Source organism: Aquarana catesbeiana, linkage group LG03 (genome assembly GCF_042186555.1).
Source record: "Aquarana catesbeiana isolate 2022-GZ linkage group LG03, ASM4218655v1, whole genome shotgun sequence".
Lineage (NCBI taxonomy): Eukaryota > Metazoa > Chordata > Amphibia > Anura > Ranidae > Aquarana > Aquarana catesbeiana.
In genome coordinates, this window is record NC_133326.1 from 713,251,282 (window position 1) to 713,268,797 (window position 17,516).

At 45.5% G+C, this 17,516-nt stretch overlaps 1 protein-coding gene across 1 annotated transcript in view; it reads right to left on the bottom strand.

Moving 5' to 3' along the window:
• The window catches only part of LOC141134357 (uncharacterized), a 45,366-nt gene extending 43,360 nt beyond the window's left edge, over positions 1–2,006 (bottom strand). Inside the window, exon 1 of the mRNA XM_073623925.1 lies at positions 435–2,006. Within this exon, the coding sequence (XP_073480026.1) occupies positions 435–2,006 (1,572 nt within the window). The remainder of the gene's footprint in view (positions 1–434) is intronic.
• Positions 2,007–17,516: the final 15,510 nt, after the last annotated feature.

Consider the following 17,516-nt stretch of genomic DNA (forward strand, 5'->3'; position numbering starts at 1 on the left):
GGAGGGGCAGAGAGTAGGAGGAGGGGCCAGAGGGGGAGATTGGTGATGTCACACTGTGATAACTTTCTGTTTAATGATTACAATGAAAGTAATTGTCATGGGATAGATAGATAGATAGATAGATAGATAGATAGATAGATAGATAGATAGATAGATAGATAGATAGATAGATAGATAGATAGATAGATAGGCCACACCCCTCTTTACTGACAAATAGGAACATGTCATTCACTGTTACTCCAGTAACTGGAGAGATCTCCTACCCAATCACAGGGAGGGACAGAGGGAGAAATCTCATATTTATCAAAAATCTGCAGGGCACTGACTGAAGTCCCACCCACTGCTTTATCCTATTGGCAGAATATTCTACCAATCCCACTACCCATCCCTGTGACATCACCAGTCTCTGGGCGGAGTTCTCACTATTACTATTATTCCTTATTCCCCCCACAGATCTTTATACAACTTTTCTGGACATATATCACAGCATGGAGGGGCTCAGTGAAGGTGGTGGTGAAGGTGTGGAGATGTCGGATCGGGTCACACAGATCATAAAAGGAGATCCGTCCGACCTCATAATCCAGATATATCCTGACTCTGTTACTGGAGATATTGGAGGGTAAGGGGATCCATTTACTGTCATGTATCAACCCATACTGATTTTCTTTCCTGTACAAACACCAGGACTTGTTATTATATCCAATCCGTGACTGCCCTCCTCCCCTCTCTATACTGGGGTAACACATCCCGACCATCCACCAATCTGATCCCCCGACATCCACTTCCCAGTAATGTCTCCCTGAGGAGAAACTCCGACTGCTCAACACCTGAGCATAACCCTTAAATCTCTCTGGTGTTTCTGGACGATTCTGGTTTATATCTGACATGGATACAGTTTTCCTGTCATCTGATATATAGAGAATATTATTAGCTGTGTTTACATCCAGTAATATGTCTGCAGCTCCCTGTATATAGAAGTATACATTTACCTCTGTTATTATATCAGATAATGTGTGTAATGTGTGTGATATCCCATCCACATCCAGACCCCCTCCATCATGGAGGAGCTTCTCATGTCTCTCTCTGTCCTCATTATTTCCATCCTCAGTATCACACAAGTCACCTGTGTCTGATTCCTGTAAGACAGTCAGTGGATCCGTCATGTTACACAGCTCCTCAATGTGACGTATCTTCCTGGACAGCTCCTCCTTCTTTATTTCCAGATCCCGGATGGAGATGGAGATCCGCTCTGCCCTCCCGGAGATTTCCCTCAGGACTCTCTTCTCCAGGTCTTCCAGACGTCTCCTGAGATCTCTAAACAGGGCAGTGACTCTCTCGGTGTCACCAGATGCTTTTTCTTCTACTTTCCTCCTGTGTTCCTGCAGACTCTGGACTCTTTCCTCCGTCTCCTCTCTCTTTATCAGAAGGTTCTGCAGAACATTCCTCAGTGTCTCCTTCTTCTTCTCAGAAGCCTCATCCAGTATCTCCACCTGGTGTCCTCGATGTTCTCCAGCCAGAGTGCAGGACACACAGATACAGGTCTCATCCTCAGTGCAGTAATACTCCAGGATCTTCTTATGGACGGAGCATTTCCTGCTCTCCATGGACAAGGTGGGGTCACATAAGATGTGTTCTGGGGACTTTTTGTGGACTCTCAGGTGTTTATCACACAGAGAAACCTCACAGAGCAGACAGGATCTAACAGCAGGTACAGGATAGTCCACACAGTAAGTACAGAAGACCCCGGACTCCTCCTGATCTGGCTGAGCAGACATGAAATTCTCCACTATGTTACGTAGTGTTATGTTCCTGTGCAGTGCAGGCCGATCCTGAAACTTCTCTCTACATTCAGGACAGGAATATCCTCCAGACACCCCCTGTGTATCCAGCACACGATCAATACAGACCCGGCAGAAGTTGTGTCCACATCTCAGCATTACAGGATCTCTATAAATGTTCAAACAGACGGAACATTCCAGCTCAGCTCTCAGGTTAGCAGATGCCATCGCTGCCAGTAGAAGAGAGAAATGACAGTGAAAATCTCTGACACCGGAGAAGAATGCAGTTGGGAGGGTCACTTCCTCCTACACAGGGTGAGGCTGATCCAGATCAGTATTATCAACCACTTTTTGAGATGTGTTGTTCACAGGTTAAATACAGTTTTTTTTTTGCTAGAAAATTACTTAGAATCCCCAAACATTATACCTTTTTTTTTGTCTAACACACAGAGAATAAAATGGGGGACGTTGCAATACTTTCTGTCACACCTTATTTGCGCAGTGGTCTTACAAGCGCACTTTTTTGGAAAAAGTACACTTTTTTGAATTAAGAAATAAGACAACAGTAAAGTTAGCCCAATTTTTTTTTATATTGTGAAAGATAATGTTACATCGAGTAAATTGATACACAACATGTCACACTTCAAAATTGCGCCCGCTCGTGGAATGGTGACAAACATTTACCCTTAAAAATCTCCAAAGGCGACGTTTAAAAAATTCTACAGGTTGTATGTTTAAGTTACAGAGGAGGTCTAATGCTAGAATTATTGCTCTCACTCTACCGATCGCGGCGATACCTCACATGTGTGGTTTGACCATCTTTTTCATATTTGGGCTCTGCTCACGTATGCGTTCGCTTCTGCATGCAAGCTCGGAGGGACGGGGCGCGTTTATTTTATTTTTCTATTTTTACACTGTTCTTTTTTTAAAAAAATTGTGTCACTTTTATTCCTATTACAAGGAATGTAAACATTCCTTGTAATAGAAAAAAGCATGACAGGACCTCTTACATATGAGATCTGGGATTTAAAAAGACCTCAGATCTCATATTTACACTTAAATGCAATAAAAAAAAAATTGTCATTTAAAAAAATAAATAGCCCTTTAAGAGCTGTGGGCGGAAGTGATGCGTTTTGATGTCGCTTCCGCCCTGCATTGTTATGGAGACGGGTGGGGGCCATCTTCTCCTCACTCATCTCCATGCCCAGCAAGGGTAAAGATCCGATCGCCTCCGCCGCTGGCAACGGCTCCGGTAAGCGGCAGAGGGCACCGGAGCGCGACGGGAGGGGGGCCCTCTCCGGCCACTGATAAAAGTGATCTTGCGGCGATTCCACCGCAGAGACCACTCTTATCGGAAACCGGACCGCCGGCTGACGAAGAGGGTACCAGGGTTATGGCAGCTAACTGCTGCCATAACAACGATATCCCCCTTCAAAGTAAGGATGTATATCGTCGTGCGGTGGTCCGGAAGTGGTTAAAGTACTGAAAAGGACGTTTTTTTTCCACAGTAGTAAAGATAATCAAACCTCCCAACTTTGAGAGAAAGAGGGAAAGATGGGTGTAAAGAAGAACACACTAATGCCCCATACACACGGTCGGACTTTGTTCGGACATTCCGACAACAAAATCCTAGGATTTTTTCTGACGGATGTTGGCTCAAACTTGTTTTGCCTACACACGGTCGCACAAAGTTGTGGGAATTTCCGATCGACAACCACGCGGTGACGTACACCACGTACGACGAGACTAGAAAAGGCCGGTTCAGAACCAAGCGCGGCACCCTTTGGACTCCTTTTGCTAATCTCGTGTTAGTAAAAGTTTGGTGAGAGACGATTCGCGCTTTTTCAGACTCGTGGCTTTCAGATCGTTTTCTGCCGTTCAGTTTGTGCTTGTGGGTTTGTATCTGCTCTTCAGTGCGTGCAAGCAAGTTCCGCGTGACTTTAAGTAGTCATTGTATTCTTGTTCGTTCGTTACTGGTTTTCAGGTCGCTCTTCACAGGCCTTGCTGTTCTTCAGTGCGTTCTGTTACTTCGTTCTGAGCAGCCGACCGTTTTCTAGCCATGTTTCGTATGCGTACTCCTCGTAGAGTTCGTGCTGTGCAGGGGCTTGGTGTTGGGGTCCTGACCTTGACACAAGTCCAGTCCATGAACAGGGTGGGGAGGAGTTCATGGACCAAGAATTGGTTGCTTCAGCGTGACCAGTTCTGTCATATGCCTTTGCTCCGTGAGATCCGTGAGAATAATCCTGATGATTTCAGGAACTTTCTCAGGATGACGGACCCCGTGTTTCACCGTTTGTTGGCTTCGCTGACCCCCTATATTAGCAGGCAGGATACCTGCATGAGGCAAGCCATCACTGCGGAGCAGAGGTTGGTCGCTACCTTGCGGTATTTGGCCACAGGGAGAAGCCTGCAGGACCTCAAGTTCTCGACAGGCATCTCCCCCCAGGCTCTGGGGATCATTATCCCAGAGACCTGTTCTGCCATCATCCAGGTCCTGCAGAAGGAGTATATGAAGGTAAGATTTTTATCCTTTTATATCCCATTTTATTGTATTGAATGTTTGGTAATATATTGTATTTCTTTCCTCATTCCCTAATTACCATGATTGTAATATGCTGTGAATGTCCCCTTTGTCCTCATGCATGCTGGATTTTTATGTAATTATTATTTTAGGTCCTTCATACATATTTGCCCTTCACTAACCTCCCCAGCATGGTGTCTCCTGCCCTATATTCACCTCATGTAGTCACTTAACAATGTATTTTATGAGCTCTATAGTAGTGCTTTACCCCAAACACCCCCTAAAATGTTTGGAAATTTTATTTTTTATTTAAATTCAGGCAGAGTGGCAGAGGCTTTATTTTTGTGGTGTCCCCAAATTTTTTGTATCCCTCCCTCCCCCCAACTGCTAAGTAAGCTGATCCCAATTGTCTATCCTCAATCATCTATCTGCTGACTTTGCCAAACCCATACACACTATACCCATCTCTTTACTGGTCAGATTTATGGATGAATTACCCAAAGCATGTAGTGCAAGGGCCTGCCTGTATACTTTCCAATGGTACTGTTTAAAGTTCTTGTATCCTATTATTATCTTGATAGGTAATAGCAGAATGTTCAAATGTGCTCAAATGTGTACAGTGTGTATTTATATCTTTGTATTATGACACTTCTTACCTGTCCAGTGGTCTGCCAATAGTGTAACTAAGGAGGGGCTGTTCCAAGTAATATTTTATGAGCTCTATGAGCTCTATAGTAGTGCTTTACCCCAAACACCCCCTAAAATGTTTGGAAATTTTATTTTTTATTTAAATTCAGGCAGAGTGGCAGAGGCTTTTTTTTGTGGTGTCCCCAAATTTTTTGTAACCCTCCCTCCCCCCAACTGCTAAGTCAGCTGATCCCAATTCTCTATCCTCAATCATCTATCTGCTGACTTTGCCAAACCCATACACGCTATACCCATCTCTTTACTGGTCAGATTTATGGATGAATTACCCAAAGCATGTAGTGCAAGGGCCTGCCTGTATACTTTCCAATGGTACTGTTTAAAGTTCTTGTATCCTATTATTATCTTGATAGGTAATAGCAGAATGTTCAAATGTGCTCAAATGTGTACAGTGTGTATTTATATCTTTGTATTATGACACTTCTTACCTGTCCAGTGGTCTGCCAATAGTGTAACTAAGGAGGGGCTGTTCCAAGTAATACCCTGTATTTAGGCATTCATCTCTAAATGAAGTGAAGAGGGTTACCTGTCCAAGAGTTCCCCCCCTATAATGTTAGAAATGGCCCATGAGGGGGGGAGGGGGAATATGATAGGTGTACCTTATACTTTGTTGTTGTTAAATTCCCCTTAATAAATGCTATCTGGAGGTTGCCCCATAATGTTTGTGTATAATCTGCTTGCCATGTTTCTGTGAAAAAATAGTAATGTTTATTGTTTTTTCCTCAACAGTTTCCTTCAACGCCACAGGAATGGCAGACTGTGGCCTCCCACTTTGCCCAGCGGTGGGACCTTCCTAACTGCGGAGGGGCAATTGATGGGAAACACATCCACATCGTCCCACCACCCAACTCGGGGTCGTACTATTATAATTACAAGGGGTTTAATAGTATAGTGATGTTGGCGGTGGTGTCGGCTAATTACGAGTTCTTGTATGTGGACGTGGGGAAGAATGGCCGGATGTCCGATGGTGGAGTGATCGCCCAGACGGAGTTCTACAGGCGTCTCCAGAATGGCAGCTTGGACTTGCCACCTCCAGAGGACAATGTTGAAGGTCTCCCATTTGTGTTCGTTGCTGATGAAGCATTTGCGCTGGGGGACCACCTGATGCGGCCATTCCCGATGAGGACCCTCACCCCGGAACAGAGGGTTTTTAATTACTGGCTGGCCAGAGCCCGAAGAGTGGTGGAGAACACATTTGGAATCCTGGCCAGCCGGTTCCGATTATTTCTGACACCATCCATATGGCGGAGTATAAACTGAACCATATAATACTTGCCTGCTGTGTTCTCCATAATTTTTTAAGAAAACATTCAGCCAACTATGCTGGCTCAGGTGGGCCTGAGGCCGGAATCCCAAATCCATCAACACTGACGGCGCTTGAAAGTGGCCGTCCTGGCTTGCCCTCCCTGAGTGCCCGTGATGTCCGGTTACGATACCTGGAGTTCTTTGCGGGTAGGGGGGCTATCAATATGCCAGACAATCTGTGACACCTTTTTCAAATAAAAAACAACCAAAAGAAATTCTTTGTGGACATTTACTGCTTGTGTTTGTTTTAGCTGACCCTGACAGAAATGTGTTGAGTGCAGAAAATGTCGTGATTGGGTAACCTTATAAAAAATAGTGTTGGCTGGTACTTCCTAAATGCAAAAACACATTTCACTACAAGTGCACTTGCAACTGCACTGAACCTGCACTTGTAGTGCAAAGTGTATTTGCCCTTAGGAAACAACCCCCATTTTTGCATAAAACAGCAATTATATCACCCCAAAAGTGTTGTAGTGTTGAGACAATAATCCACACATTCTTGAGTAAGCCACTTTTTTATACCTGCACAATCACATGTGCATTTAGGAAAGGTTTTTAAAACAAACCAACATGTTTGTTGTATAACAATTTTTGCAGTAGCATTATCAAAAATCGAAATATCCATTTCAGATAAAACAGGCCTGTGTAAAACCAACAAGAAAGCCAAAAAACTTGAACTTACAAAGTTCACATTAGGTAAAACCTGAAGGCTATATCAGACATCAGTATTTAGGAACTGGGTTTGATATAGCGTTCAGATGGGGGGAACTCACCCCTGGAAAAGCCAAATTTGGAAGATGCACACCAATTTACGAATGTCAACATGTGCTATCTGCCATCAGGGGGGATCAAGGGACGTGTTTTGGGGGAGCAAGCCCTTCCTCAACGCGACTTTATAATTGAGGAAGGGGTTGCACCCCCAAAATGTGTCCATTGATCACCCGTGATGGCAGATAGCACATGTTGGCACACTGTGTGCATCCTCCAAATTTGGCTTTTCTAAACATTGAAAAAATTTTTGGAAGATTGGACCACAAGAAAACAGGTGATTTTGTGGAGTTTAAATTCGCCCCAAAACATCAATGGTGTTATTATTTTTTTTAATAACATCACTGATTTTTTGCTGGATGTTGTGCAATTCGAGATTACACCCCATGATCTCCCCGATCAGTATCTGGGCACTTTCAGATGTGAAACGTTCTCTCTCCCTCACATCACGATCACCTAAAAAGAGATAAAGAACAAAAAAAGGTCTCAAAAATCTGCCACCATCCATCTCTTTTACCTGAGTCTGTGGTCGCAGACACTCACCTGTTGTGGTGCCAATCTCCACCACATCTTCTTCTTCCTCCTGCTCTTCTTCTTGGGTTGGTGTTATTTCCCCTTCTTCCATAGGTGGGGGGTCTGTGTTCTCCTGGGATGAGGGGTGTCCTCCGAGTCTTTTCTCCCCTATGTAAAACAAAAATGGTATACTTAGCACACAGATATTTGATGTCAGAACTAGAAATAGGAAACATTGCTTGGAAGTGGGGTACAATTGTCTATTTTAGCCGAGTTCCAAGATGTATATTTTTTATTGCCCTTTGTCAAGCTGCAATACTTTACCTGTTTGGTACAAGCTTCACAGATGTAGCCCCCCCTATAGTATACACTGGAGCACCTGTGTGCCCCCCCTAATAAAAATGGTGTTCTTGTGTCCCACACTAGTGCTCCAGTGTCCAGATGTGAAAACAGCTGCTCAGTGTCCTCTCCTTACACACAATCTAGTTGGCATTTCATTCTAGTAACAAACCCATCTACACAAACAAATATTTGGCATCCAAGTAGGCCTCAAAAAATGTGTGAAAATGCATATGGCCTAAACAATGGTGTTCTAGAGGCCGAAAGAAAAATGTTTGATACGAACGAATAATGGGCCCATGAACATTAAAGTTGCCCTTTTAAACGTTACAATTAATAAAAGCATATGGAGCAGAACGAACGGAATAAAGACAGAAAGAATAGGAACACAGCACAACTACTTACTTTTTTGCAGCACTCTCCGGATCTTTCGGTACTGCTCTGGCTCTCTCAACTTCAGGTCCGACCACCGCTTCCTGAGCTGATCTTTAGATCTTTGTACCCCGAAATTCCTCTCAAGACTCCTGACCACTTTCGCCATGATCTTGGCCTTTCGGATGTTGGGGTGGGGGTAAGGCCCATATTTTCCATCATAGTCGGACTTCCTCATGATGTCGACCATCTCCAACATCTCCCCAAACGACATATTTGTGGCCTTAAAACGTCTCCTTCTGGATCGGGACGTGCCTGGATCCGGGCTTTCCTCCTCCTCCTCCTCGTTGCTAGAATTAGCATGCACCTGCTGTAACTCCGCCATCATGCTCTTCACCCACTGCGCCGAACGAAAAGTGGCGGGGAATAGACTAGAAAGAACGTCAGGGGCGGGCGGAGTTACACGCATGCGCAGTGTGTATAAAGCGTAACACGCGTGCGTATTACATACGATCTGTGAGCGGAGGAAGGAGCATTGGACGCGCCGATCGTAAGAACGAAGGTAAGAGACAAACTTGTGCCTATACTGCTTCTACATTGAGGCCTATATTGTAACAAGATTAGGAGAGTTTTGTCTGACATTAGGCTTTGTTTTGTGTTGTGTCTTGCAGTGAACATGGATATGCTACTCAAAGATAATGACTTCATGTCAGTATTCCTAGAGATCCTAAGGGAGTTGCCCTGTCTGTGGGAGATTAACCACCCCCATTTCAAGAACCAAGCAAAGAGGAAGGCAGCACTGGAGCAATTGTTGGAAATTGTGAAGCAGGTGATCCCCACGGCAGACATCACTTATTTAAATAAATTAATTGGTTGCCTGAGGAGTAAATATCTGAGGGAGCGCAAGAAGGTCCTGGATTCACAGAGACCCGGAGCAGCAGATGACATCTATGTCCCCAGGATGTTGTACTACGACAGGCTGCACTTTCTGGCAGGCCAGACTGAACCCAGGCCATCCCTCTCAAGTCTTCCTTCCACGCTTCCTTCCCCCCCGGCTGAGGCTTCTGATGCCCAACCTGGGCCTTCCAGGCGAAATGTGGAGGAGCCCAGATTGAGCCAGGTATAGCATTCTTTTTAAATATTTCTGCTTGTACAATCAATGATGTTAACTAGATGTTAGTTGGGAGTACTAATTTAGGATTGTGATTGATGATGCAAAACATTACAACCATGTCCCTTTTTCATACACAGGGAAGTCTCAGCCAGGAGGTGGCCGGGCCGAGCCGGCTGGCTGATATCAAGGTCCCTCCACCCCCCCTGAAAACAGAAAGTGGCAGTAGGAGGAGTACCCTAGAGGAGGCTGCTATAGGATTCTTTTGGAGGGCTACAGAGGTCCTGGGAGCACCCCACACCATGCAGGAGAACATTGCTGCCTTCATAGCATATAAAATGCAGAGGATGGAGGAGGGCCAAAAAGTAATGTGTGAGGCCCTCATATCGGAGGCTCTGGAGAAAGGTATGAGGGGCCAAATTACACCTCAGACACACCTTTGGGATGGTCCTCCTCCTCCTCCTCCTCCTGCAGGTCCTCCTCCTCCTCCTCCTTCTCCTCCAGGTCCTCCCAGTCCTCCTCCTCCTCCAGGTCCTACTCCTCCTCCTGCCACATCTCCAACTGCACAGCCACAGCCCGGAAGGAAGCGTGGAAGGAAGACCAGAGAGTGATTGCCCTGGGTTCAGTCTGGTCGGCCAAAAGATGCAGCCTCTTGTGGTACCACAGCCTGGGGACACCGATGTCATCTGCTGCTTTCCAGATCTCTGCGAATCCCGGACCAGACTGCCCTCCCTTAGATATGGACTCCTCAGGCCACCAATTTTGATGTTGAAGAATTGTTGTCTGCCGTGGGGGTCCCAGGCTTCACTAATTTCTCCTGTTGATCCAGTGTTGCCTTCCTCTTTGTTTGGTTCTGATCCCTTAATAAAGGATTTTTGTTTGGAATTATACTCTCCTATGTGTTTTAGTTCAAAAATGACAGTTTTTTTGTGAGGGTTCAGGTACATTTCAAATATACAATGTGAAATTAACAAGGGACACCAACACCAAACAATCTCCTGGAGATTAAATAATAAAATATATCAATGGTGTTGGGGTAACTTGACACACAAAACACACACAAAAATATTCTGTAGTAAAAATAAAAATAACATTGAACAAAGATCAACCTTGGAAAAAATCCAAACATTAAAGAAAAAAAAAGGCTGAAAATCCAAAAAAAAAAAAACTGTCAGATGTGACAACTAATAACAATATATTGAGGGAATCCCAATAAAAAAACACAAAGAAAAGTTTGTGAGAAGTGTGTGTGAATATGAGCAGCAAAACTACTTAATTCTTGTCACATTATAAAGAAGAAGAGAGTGCGCTGTATTAAACCATTTTTAACATTTCAGCGTGATGAAAGTGTTGTATCCATTGCGAACGCTAAGTTTACCAGAACGAGCTGTCCCGTGTCGGAATTTCTTCTGAGCATGCGTGGCACTTTGTGCGTCGGAACAGGCCACACACGATCGGAATTTCCGACAACGGATTTTGTTGTCGGAAAATTTTATCTCCTGCTGTCCAACTTTGTGTGTCGGAAAATCCGATGGAAAATGTCCGATGGCGCCCACACACGGTCGGAATTTCCGACAACACGCTCCGATCGGACATTGTCCATCGGAAAATCCGACCGTGTGTACGGGGCATAAGGCCTCATGTACACTGCTGCTGGTAGATGGATGTTTAGGAGCAGTTGGCAGTTTTTTTCTACAGCCCCTGAACCCTCCTCTATGTTATCTTATCTGTCCATGTACACAGGGTCGTTTATAGTCCTTTCTAGGAAGTTAAGTTTAGAGGCATTTTTAGGAACGCAAAACGCTTCTAAACGCGGTAACTCGCGTTTACCACGTTTAGTTTACAGGCCTTTATTTTTGGCTATTTTTTTTTTTCTTTCAAAATCTTTTATTGGTTTTATACAAAAACAAGAGAAAATGAAAAAAAACAGGATTTGAAATCACATATCATGTAACATCCGCTGATACATAAGATACGCCTGCTGGGGCTAGAAAATTTGCATTTATATGGCCCATTGAGAATGTCCGACCATGGCGTATAGGAACAAATGCTTGAGACCTTGTAACTGGTGTAAACATAGAAAGAGACCCCTGAGGGGATTGTCTGTCGACTAGAGAGGCACTAGGGGATCCCACCGGCACCCCTAACGGGATCATGCTGTGCACAGTGTGAGCCCCCCTCCTCTCCTAACCAGGGATTGACCTAGGGCCCTAGGGTCTCAAGGATCTATACAATTTAATTACTGAAAATTATAACCTATCAGTGAGAACCATGCAACTAAAAGAGTGATGTTTGTCTCAATATGAAGGAATTTTGATCAGAAAAAACAATACAACCATTACATGCTGATCTGTCCTAGTTTCCCCCAGCAGAGGGACACGATCGACGAGAAGTACAACTGAAAGAGCAGAAGAGAAAAAGAGGAAAAGGGAAAAGTGAGAAAGGAAGGTTAGCCGGCTGTCTAGAGGGGCCCCCGCCTCCTAAATTGACCCCTTTTAGTTTTGGGGTGGGACTCCTGGTATGAGAGAGATGCCGATGAACTTTGCCCAGGGCTCCCATATGGCTTTGAATTGCTTAGTTTTATCATCTAGGATGCTGGCCAGTTTCTCTTGGGCCATGATCCACGAGATTTTGTGGATTGTCGCTTTCACCGAGACTTTGGGCTGTTTCCAAGCCTTAGCGATGGTGAGTCTTGCACCTAAGAGGATGAAGTGTATCAGTTTACGTGAGCTCTTCGGCATCCTGGGAAAGTTATCATTAAGAAGAGCTATGGTCGGGGATTTCGGGATTTGGATCTGTGTCGTTTTCCGTATCAGGGAGAATATCTTATTCCAGAAGGGCCTTAATCTGGGGCATTCCCACCAGATGTGGGCCATTGTGCCCAAGAGCTGACACCCTCGAGAACACTTGGGGTCAGCTGTTGGGAACATTCTGGAGAGCTTGACAGGTGTGAGGTACCACCTTGTCATAACCTTGACACTTCCTTCGATTAAGGAAATGTTTTTGATGCCTTTAAAGGCTCTGTCAAAGGAGCATCTCCATTTAGAGATCTCCCATTCAAAAGCTAGATCCTTCTCCCAGTCAAGCATATAGGGGCTTTTTTGGGGGTGAGAGGCTAGTGACTGGTAGATGACGGAAATCCCCCCCCTCTGTTCAAAAGAGCGACCACACCATAGTTCGTATGGCGTAAAGGCGGTGTGTGAGGGGATACCTCCTCTCCAACGTTGACAGAGGAAATGTCTAATTTGGTGGAATCTGAAGTGCTCAGAGTTCGGAATTTCCAGTTGCCTTACACCTTGCTCCCAGGAGATAGGACCCTCATTTGTGAAAAAAATGTCCGATTCGATACAGTCCCTTGTCCAACCACCAACGAAAAGCCTTAATATCCAACCCAGGGGGAAAGTCAGGGTTATTGAAGATGTGTGCTAGAGGAAGGCATCCTGAGATTAAGGCCAAATTTTTCCTTAGGTTATCCCATATGTGAAATGATTGAGATAAAGATGGGGAAAGAATTGGGGGTCTCTGTTTGTGTGGAGTCCAGAGGAGATAGTCCAGGGTGTATGTGGGGACAGCCTGTCTCTCTATCTGAATCCAATCTGGCTTTTCTGCCTTGGAGTAAACCGTGGACAATTGGGCCAGCCTGGCCACTTGAAAGTACCAGAGAAGCTGAGGAGCCCCCATGCCACCCTGATCTCTTGGAAGTAATAGGGTTTTTTGTTGAAATCTATGTCCTCTCCCCCCCCAGATAAATTTGGTGATCTTCTTTTGAAAATTGGAAAGATGTTCTTTGTTTATATTTATCGGGATGGCCCTGAAAAGGTATAGTAGTCTGGGCAGAACAGTCATCTTCACTGCGTGAACTCTGCCCAGCCAAGAAATCTCACCCTTGGACCAAGCTCCCAGATCAGCTGTTAATTTCCGGTACATTGGCGGAAAGTTTAGAGGGTATAGTTGTTCCGTTCTAGCTGGAAGTTTGATTCCTAAATAATCTATCCATTGGTCATTCCATTTGAAATCAAAGGAGCTTTGGAGTGCGGATACCGTATCCGACTGCAGGGAGATATTTAAAGCTGAAGATTTAGAATAGTTCACCTTGAGGCCTGAGGTGCTAGAGAAGTCTTTCAATAGTTTACATAGATTAGGGAGTGAGGTGATAGGGGACGTTATAAAAAGGAGCATATCATCAGCGAAGAGCCCACACTTGTGGACTTGTTCCCCACAGGATACGCCGTGGATATTGGGGTTTGATCTAATCGCTATTGCCAGTGTTTCGATGGCCATGGCGAAAATGAGAGGGGAGAGAGGGCAACCCTGTCTCGTCCCTCTCGCTATTTGAAGGGGTTTGGAGTATTGCCCCTGTAGTCAGATTATTGCTGCCGGGTTGGAGTAGAGGGATCGCAGTACCCCTAGGAAGCTAGCCCCGAAACCCCATCTCTCCAGGAGGGAGAATAGGTATGGCCATTCCATCGAGTCGAAGGCCTTATGTAAATCTAAAGACAACAGCATACCTGCTTGTTTTGGTCCCCCATCCCAATTTGATTGGAGAATGGAGACAATGTCTACCGCTCTCCTAATTTGATCTGGACCCTGCCTCCCTGGGATAAAGCCTACCTGGTCTTTGTGAACGTACTGCTTGATAAAGGAGGCTAGTCGGTTGGCTAAGATTTTAGTGAGTATCTTGAGATCATTATTGATAAGGGAAATGGGCCTATAGTTCTCTACTTCTTCGTGGTTTTTATTAGGTTTGGGGATTACTGTTATGAAAGCTGTGTTCAGGTGGGGGTCTAATGGGGAACCCGTTCTCTTAGAGTTGAAAAATTTGGCCATATATGGGGCCAGTATTTCCCCCGAACTTTTTGTAGTAAGGGACTGACAAGCCATCCGGCCCTGGGGCCGAGCCTGTCTTGAGGTTTTTGATAACTACCTTTATCTCGTCTGAGGAGAAGGGTTCCTCCATCAGGTCTCTATGGTCTTTGGAAAGAAAGGGTAGTTTAATATTCGAGAGGAAGGAGGTGGTCGAACTGTCGCTCTGTGTTTGCGTGGCTTTGTAAAATTCGTGGAAAGCTGTCATGATTTTGGATGCATTGGCCGTGGGAGGTTGACCGGCTATGCGCATTTTGGGGAAAGTGCGAGATTGGAACTTGGGGGAGAGTTTCGCGGCTAGCATTGTCCGGACTCTGTCCCTGTGGCAGTAAAATTTAGCACCGCTCCATCTAATGTGTTTTTCAGCTTTGGCTGTTAAAGCTAGATTGAGTTCCAATCTAATCGTGTCTAATTTATCGTTAAGATCTTTAGACGGGGATTTTTTGTGTTCAATTTTTAAGGCTATAAATTTTTGTTCCAGCCTAAGAATGTCTATCAGCCTCTCCTTTTTAACTTTAGTGGCTAATCTGATGAGCTCGCCACGGACCGAGGCCTTGTGGGCTGCCCACAGTGTTTCGGGGGAGATGTTGCCCACATCATTTATCCGAAAATGTTCCTTAATCGCGTCTGCTACTAATTTGGCTTGAACTGGATCCCCCAGAATAGACTCGTTCAGTCTCCAGTAAGAGCCCCCGCTACGCGATAGCACATTTTTCAAAGTCAGGAGGACCATTGAGTGGTCCGACCAGACTATGTCTAAGATTTTGGCTTTAGAGGAAAGAGGGATGAGATTAGTCTGAATAAGTATGTGATCTATCCTTGCGTAGGTCTGGTGGGGAGAGGAGAAGTGAGTAAAGTCCCTGGACGTGGGATTCAGCTCCCTCCAAATATCTACTAACCCCTGGGAGTGAATAATTTTAGCTATTCTGGTGCTTTGTTTAGTGGGGTGTGTTAGTCTTCCTTTGAGAGGGTTGGTTTTATCCAGACCCTGGTCAAACGCTACATTTGAGTCCCCACCCCAAATGACTTTTCCCTCCAGGAGGGGGCTGAGTGTTGCAAAGAGGTTCTGGAAGAAGGATGCTTGACCCTTATTAGGGGCGTAATAAGAAATTATGGAGTATAGTACTCCCTCCAGAGTGCCCTTTACAAGAATGAACCTGCCCTCTGGGTCTTTAAGATCAGAGATATGGTTAAATTTACTATTTTTAGAAAAAAGTACTGCTACACCTTTGGTTTTGTTTGGCGCGTTGGCAAGGAAGAAAGATGGGTAGTAGGCGTGTAAGAACTTGGGACTGTACCGAATCGGAAAATGCGTCTCCTGTAGGAGTACTACATCTAGTTTGAGGGATTTGTAATGGTCCAAGGCAACCCTTCTTTTCCTAGGTGAGTTGAGCCCCTGAACGTTGTGAGAGGCGACCCTGAGATCCAGACCTTTAGACACTAGATCAGTCATGGGAACAGAGAGGAGAGTGATCACCGGCACTGCAGCCGCCTACCTTATGTTGGAGTGTGTTCCTCGAGTACGAGAAGGGGGACGGGTCCGTGCTATAACAGCGTGTGGGAGGAGCCGGGGGATCTCCAAACAACCAGCTAGGAGAAAAAGAAGAAGAGAGAGGAAAGGGAGGGAAGAAGGAGAGACAAGTAGACAAGAAAAACAACAACAATAATGACAATAACAATAGCGACAAGGGCCTTCTAGAAGGACCCGTGGAGGGTAGCGGTGTGTCTGACCGCTTAAACTCCATTTTAAATCTTCCCTCGTCCGTAATGGGCGAGAGAAGTCTCACTCTTCGGGAGCACAGTGGTTGCCCTTGAAGTGAGAGGAGGCACATGGGTACCACCCCGGACCCATACTTCTAAGTAACCGTAACTAAACACTAATTGCATAACGTGGTGTAAGATCTTCGTCTCAATAAGTGCAATTTTATACTGCTATCTCAGTACAATACGAACTTTTGCGATGACTGTAAAAAGGATTCAGGCAGAGCTAAGAACCCAGAAAAAATAATAATAAAAAGGAAACAACGAGGAAAAGATAATTAAATAACATGGGAAAAGTATGACCATCTGCTGTGAGCGACCTGCAACCTTGTGCCTGGATCTGAAAAGAAAATTGATTACTGAGAGCTATGGAGAACTGAAGTCTCAGTGTTCTAAATCTCAGATCGGGATAGAAAGAGATCTCTCTTCCGCTTCGAAAAGGCAAAGGGATCTCGGGAACTGTTCTCCGTAGGTTAGTCACTTCAGGAGATTTCAACAGCAGATGTTGTCCCATCTGTAAAAACAAATTCAATGACCTGTGACCGAAGCCCCGTTGGGGTCTTGGGATTAGAAAGAGGAGCGTTAGCTCATTCAAAGGAGGGGGGCCGTCCCTCACAGGAAAGACCGTGGAAGGTCTGGGTGTGTAAGAAGGGGACCTTCGCGCTCCGTTAAGGGGGCTTGCCGTCCTTGCTCCTCTTAGAGGGGCCCTTGATCCAGAGAGGGGAGACTGGGCTGCCTGGGGGGGGGGGCGTTTGGATGAGCCCGTGGCAGATGAGGAGAGTTCCATGGGGGCTTCCTGGGAGATCAGCTTGAGGGAGAGGAAAAGTTTTTCACCTTCCGGGAGATTGGAGAAAGTGTAGGTCTTGCCTTGTATGGAAAACTTTACTGCAAAGGGGAATGTCCAGCGGTATTTGATGTCTCGTTCCAACAACACTGACAGGAGGGGTTTGAGGGTGCGTCTTCTTTGGATGGTGGATTGAGCGAGGTCCGCAAAGACCTGAATTTGGTGACCCTGATGTTGGAGCTTGGGCTTCAGGCGAGATTGTCTCATTACCTCCTCTTTGACAGCGTAGAAATGTGGCTTTACTATTATGTCCCTTGGGGACCCGTCCTTCCTCGGGGGACCCAGGGCTCTGTGCACCCTATCCAGCTCTAGCCTGTGCGGCGGGATGTTGGGGATGAGGTCCGAGATAAAGTCCTGCACCGTGAGGGGGATATCCGTAAAGGATTCAGGAAGGCCTCTAATTCAGAAGTTGTACCTCCTGGACCTGTTCTCAAGTTCATCAATTCTTGATAGGGCCGTTTCTAGCTGTTCTTGGACTGACTGTAGGTGTGCGGCATTCTGGTTGGTTCTGGCGACTGTATGGTCAATTTTGTCTTCCATAGCCTCCATCCTAGAGCCCAGGCTAGAGAGGTCTGATTTAATAGCATTTGTGATCTGGGAGGCTGTGTTGGCCAGGCCCTTTTCTAAGAGGGTAGA